This window comes from Danio rerio, chromosome 20 (assembly GCF_049306965.1).
Source record: "Danio rerio strain Tuebingen ecotype United States chromosome 20, GRCz12tu, whole genome shotgun sequence".
NCBI classification, from domain to species: Eukaryota; Metazoa; Chordata; class Actinopteri; order Cypriniformes; family Danionidae; genus Danio; species Danio rerio.
This window is the reverse complement of record NC_133195.1, coordinates 35,156,501-35,162,500: the sequence shown is the minus strand read 5'-3', so window position 1 is coordinate 35,162,500 and position 6,000 is coordinate 35,156,501. Positions and strand designations below refer to the sequence as shown.

The window sequence follows — 6,000 nt, the reverse complement described above, 5'->3', positions numbered from 1 at the left end:
AGGGTGGCGGAAAATTCACTGATTTCATAATTCGCTGGAGCTGTCATTGAGGACTGATTCAGGCAAAGGCCTCTCGCCTAAATACCACATATTATCCACATCCTGTTAAAAATAATCACCCTTCCTTTTCATCAGTCATTTTTGTCATCATTTCTCCAGCATTTTGTTCCGTTTTAATGTTTTTTTTTTTCATCACTGAGGTTTGATATGCTGTGGTTCCTCACAGTCGTGCCAAAAAACTGAGGGAATGACATGTTTAGTTAGTGTGCATCAATTCATTTGACTCTTTAAAGCAGGGGTGCCCAAACTTGGCCAGGAACCAAACATGATAAAGGCTAGTGGGCTAAAGATAAATATAGGTGGGACAATTTACCAGGGGTAATTTCCTAATTTATTTTATAAAGTTTAAAATGACTAGAAAACACTGCTTTATATTAACTAATAAAGTATTTTTTACATTGTATAATGAACTTATTACAACAAAACAGTCTCATTTATAACAGAATTAGACTAGTTTTTGCCTTGCTTGCTGATGTCTTCTGCATAGTCCTCTATTCATCGAGTGACAGTATTTACGTTTTTAAAAATCTGATTCATTTACATTTGATTGAAACATTTCATTTCAGTTTGCTTTTTTTGTAGTTCAGCAATAACACAAACAAAAAAATATTCTGGCAAATTAGAAAGGCATTCACCACAACCCTCTTCTTCATTCTCACTCTTTCTCACTCTTCTCTCGGATGGGATGCTGAGCCAAATCAAAGGTTACAATGGACCAACTTTGGCCCGCTGGCCCTACTTTGGGCATCTCTGCTTTCACCCGACAATGAAAACTAACTCCCTGTTTATTCAACTTTAAGTGGCTGCAAAACGTTTAGTTTCTGTTGAATAAAAGCAGATATTTTGCACAAGGTTGGAAGCTGGTAGCCATTGATTTCTATAGTAGAAAATAAAATGGAAGTCAATAAGATTGAGCAAAACTGGAATATCACATAACACATTTGCGAATAAAGAATCATTTCCATCCAATAAGTCAAAGAAAACAAAATCGTCATTTCCTGATAAACTAGCACCAATTATTAAAAAGAAAAATTGCATGTTCTGTAGTGGGAGAAGCCAAACTGGCTCTTTTTCCTTATTTAATAAATATATAATACATAAAAGCAATGAAGATGCTCAAGAAAGTTCTTAAAGGTAATAATACCGAAGCCTTGCTGGAAGCTAAAGATGTAATTGCATGTTCTTGGAAAAAATAGAAGGAAGACAGTCCTGTTGTATGGAAAGTATTCTAGGACTTTTTAGGGAGTCTAGATCAGAGACGCCCAAACTAGAGCCTACGGGCCAAAGTTGGCCCATGTTAACCTTTGATTTGGTCCACCATTCCATCTGAGAAGAGAGGGAGAATGATGGGAAGGTTAAGCTCAGTGCCTACGACTGAGCTCGTCTTTTCTAATTTGAACTTAACCTTTTGTTTGTTTATTTAATTGTTGAGATATGAAAAAGCAAATGAAAATACATCTTCCAATTAAATGTTGTGCATGAATCTGATTTTAAAAACTGTTAAGGTCATCAACGTGCAAATCAAATGTATTCAAATGGGATTGTTTGTTTTTATTGTAAGAAGTTCATTATAAAATGTAAAAAAGTAAATAATTATTTATATGATATATATTTATTCTTTTTTTAGGTAAATTGACTTTTAATTATGAATAAATTAAGAAATTACCCTATAACAGTTTAGTTGATTTAACTTCAGCCACCCGCAATCAAGTTTGGTTTTTGGCCCTAGAAAAAAGTTTGGGCACCCCTGGTCTAGATGGTGACTCTTTTGTTGAACTGATAGATAATGAATGTATACAGATTAGACAAATATGTTATTGCTATAGGGTTAATATTATTAATTCTTTCAAAGTGTATCAAGTTATTTCGAATTTATATATTATTTTTGTTGTATTTTTTTTTTTTTTTTTTTGGAAAAACTGAAAATGTAAAACCTTTGTCAATTTGTATGACAATGTTTGAAAAAACAATTGTTGTTAAAAATAATAATAATACCAGAGATAGGTGGATGGAAACAACTACTGGCTTTTAGTTTCCAACTTTCTTCAAAATACCTTTTTTTCCAAAAGGTTTGCAAAGTGTAAGTGAATACCTACATCATTTTCTTTCTTTCCTTTTTTTTTTTTTTTTGAGTAAATTATACCTTTAACTAAATATCAGTTAGCAATTTGACAGTTTTATAATACACAAGAACAAGTGCAAAGGTGCCATTATAAAATCTGTACACTTGCATTGTGAAAGCTGCTCAAGTTTATCCCTTAATCTTGTACCCTAATTCATCAATAAGAATGTATTAATTGTTTAGACTGAATGAGATTACATGGTAATTCCTGGATGCTAAAAGAGTTTCCAGTAGTTTAGAGTCATTAGAAAAGTTCAGACTTAATGTAAGGCTTAATCGAATGGCTTTTATTTGGATAATATGGATCACATGGTGTGAATATTATTTGGTTGTAGCAATTAAAATGAGTGCATTCACAACGTCCATGTGGCATTGTCACCATCTAGGGGTGAACTAGGTTTGGCTAACCAAAGTAAACAGCAAAAACAAAACTTGAAACAACGTCACTCTAATTCTGATCACATTTCTCTTTTTGTCACACAGGAGTACTGTCGGATTGTCAGTCTGGACACTGGAATAGATTTCCGGACGAGGGAAATGAAACCAGCAGGAAGATTATACTACATGTAAGACAAATGATCATTTGAGAGTACCGCACTAGAGAACGATGTTGTTATAACATACAGTTGAAGTCAGAATTATTAACCCCCCTTTGAATTTTTTTCTTTTTTTCAATTTTCCAAATGATGTTAAACAGAGCAAGGAAATTTTCACAGTATGTCTGATAAAAAAAAATTCTGGAGAAAGACTTTAAATTTTTTAAAAAACATTTTAAGGTCAGAATTATTAGCCCCTTTTAGCTATATATTTGTTTCGATAGTCTACAGAACAAACCATCGTTATACAATAACTTGCCTAACTACCCAAACCTGCCTAGTTAGCCTAGTTAAGCCTTTAAATGTCACTTTAAGTTAAATAGAAGTGTGTTAAAAAATCTAGTCAAATATTGTTTACTGTCATTATGGCAAAGATAAAATAAATTATAGAAATGAGTTAATAAATCTATTCTGTAAAGAAATGTGTTGAAGAAATCTGCTCTACATTACACAGAAACTCAGGGAAAACTAAAACTGTGTGTGGGGGAGTAATAATTCTTACTTCAACTGCAAATAAAAAGCTGTAAAGTAGTTTGGGGTTAGCAAGTTTTTTTACGCAGCAGATGCCCTTCCAGCCGCAACCCATCTCTGGGAAACATCCACACACTCGCTCATAAACTGCGGACAATTTAGCCTACCCAATTCACCTGTACTGCATGTCTTTGGACTGTGGGGGAAACCCGGAGCACCCGGAGGAAACCCACGCAAACACAGGGAGAACATGCAAACTCCACACAGAAACGGCAACTGAGCAGAGGCTCAAACCAGCAACCCAGCGACCTTCTTGCTGTGAGGCGACAGCACTACCTACTGCGCCACTGCTTCACCCATATATATTATTATTTCTTTATATATATATATATATATATATATATATATATATATATATATATATATATATATATATATATATATATTTATTTATTTATATATTTATTTATTTATTTTATTTTTTATTATTTTTTATTTGAAATATTAATTATTTGAAATAATTTTCTAATTAACTAGTAAAGTAATGAATTGATTTTAATTAATCAACTGAATTAAAATCAAAGAAGTCACAATGAATAACGCAGTCAGTGAGTGAATGTGTTCCTTATTTTGAAAGCCTTGAAGAAAAGGAAAAGGGACAGTGTCAATAAGACAAAGACAAATAGTAAGAAAAGTAGCAAACACATTGCTTTAAAATTTCATTAATTCTAATATACAACATCATTCTAATATACTTTTGATGTGTTTTAATTAAAGGTAAATGAAGGTTATACAGTGTGTTGTTAACTGCAGAACTCCTCTTTAAAAAAAAATAAATAAATAAAAAGTTCTGAAAGAGATAATAAAAAAGCAATGCTAAACTAACTTAAAAGTAACGTAACACTTTTAATAATAATACTTACTATATAAACTAATTATGTAACGCACCTAGTTACTATTTTGGGGAGTAACTCATTATTGTAATGCATTACTTTCAAAAGTAACTTTCCCCGATCTATCCACGATACGTCACAATATTTGTAAATGAAGGGGAAAAATGCATAAAAGTTCACAGCTGTCAAAAAAGCTTGAAAATTCTGATGTGCAGCAGAGAGCAGTTTGTGACTAAAAAGGTCACATCTCAAAATTAGTCATAAACCAGCAGCATCCCAAAAACTCAATTTCATTTTCTGTGAACTTTAGACACTTATTTAGCCAAGCCAAACACCAAAGTGGTAAAATGCCGCAGTTAAAGAGTGATGAATTAAATGAGATCTTTTGTACAATATAAATATATAAATATCCATACTTGGCACTAGAGTAATATAAATAAAATAAATTGCCATATTGATATTTTGTCCCAGCCCTACTATATATCTATTAAAAAAGCACTTATTTTTCCTCACATAAATGTTTTAATGTCAGGTAGATTTGTAATAATACACAAACAAATAAAGCAACAAAGTAAAAAACTAATGAAACATGTCACCGTGGCTCTGGACTCGACTACCAATCAGAGAAAAGAAAACAACTGCAAATGAATGTCAATGTGTGAGGGCACATTGATATAAACATACACGCGTCGCCTTTATCTGACTTATTATAAACCCTTTATCTCAACAGCCGCTCTTTTGGAGGATGTTAATATGCATGTGTTTGCTGACACCTGATTGCTGCTCTCTCTTATTCACACTCTCTCAATGTTTGCGTTTTGAATCCAGCATCCTGTTTCATTGAGGCACTGTGGAAATTCAAACACAGGCCTTCAGCGCGCACTGTTTGATGTGACCACTTCAAACATGCTTAATTTCATATTCAATTATCTCTCTCTTTCACTCGCTTTCCATAGATCAAGTGAGCCTGATGCAGAGAATGCTGTCAATGCGCTGTTTGAGGAACTGGCATTCAGACAAAATGATGGTGAGCAAGTTCATTTGCCTTTGCATGGATGGGGTTTTAAGGTTAAGTGTGGATGTTTCCTTGACTTGGTGCGTGGGGTTTGAGTTTGTAAGGTTTTTATGTGTACACTGTTAGATATTTTATTGTGTTTAGCGGTAACATACTGGCAGCATTGTTTCCAGCAAGTTACCTCAACTGCCGCTTAACAGTAACTTACCCGTAAATGTGCTTTACAGTAGCAGGGCACAACCACAATTTAATTTTACAATAAAAAACAACTTCTTTTTATAGTAATCTGCCCTTTACCACATTTAAATTTTACAGTATTACCATTTGACAATAATTTTACTGTATTTTCTTACGTTTCACACGAGCAATACAAAATCTTTATTTTTTACTATTTATTTACTGTTGAATTCAATAAATTCGAAATAAGTGACAATTGTTTTCATCAACTGTCTCAATTTTGTCTCAACTACAAAAGCAGTACTTGATTACAGTAGAATACCGCAAATTCCTAATATGCAGTAAGTTACTGTAAAAGATTTCAAATGGCCTACAGTGCTGTGGACATTACAGTAGTGAACTGTAAAGAATGTATGTGGTATTTTTCTGGGTGTTTTTGCTGTAAATAGCTGTCAAATTAGGGCAAGGTCTAACAGTGTATGCCTTGTTGTTTCAGTGCTGAAGGTTTTAGGTGTAACTGTAGTAAATCTATGTGTGCAATTGAACATTTAAAGTGACCAGGCCGAGGGTGTTGAATGTCCAGGGAAGAGAAGTAACCCTGAGCCGGACCTGCGGAACCATTGCAGATTGCAGCTTCCAGGAACTCTGTGAGCAAGTGAGTCTGTG

General features: G+C 33.5%; 1 protein-coding gene and 1 long non-coding RNA gene across 5 annotated transcripts in view; one reads left to right on the top strand and one right to left on the bottom strand.

The window, feature by feature from the left end:
* Positions 1–6,000, bottom strand: part of LOC141379314 (uncharacterized) — a 187,233-nt gene that overhangs the window by 103,437 nt on the left and 77,796 nt on the right. The window lies entirely within an intron of this gene.
* The window catches only part of afg1lb (AFG1 like ATPase b), a 123,492-nt gene that overhangs the window by 106,331 nt on the left and 11,161 nt on the right, over positions 1–6,000 (top strand). For all 4 annotated transcript variants that reach the window (XR_012395540.1, XM_068215450.1, XM_073932535.1 and 1 more), the window contains 3 exon segments: positions 2,666–2,748; positions 5,099–5,169; positions 5,889–5,989. Coding sequence is in view for 3 of the 4 variants with exons in the window: in XM_068215450.1 (XP_068071551.1) it covers positions 2,666–2,748; positions 5,099–5,169; positions 5,889–5,989 (255 nt within the window). In the remaining variant the exon portion in view is untranslated.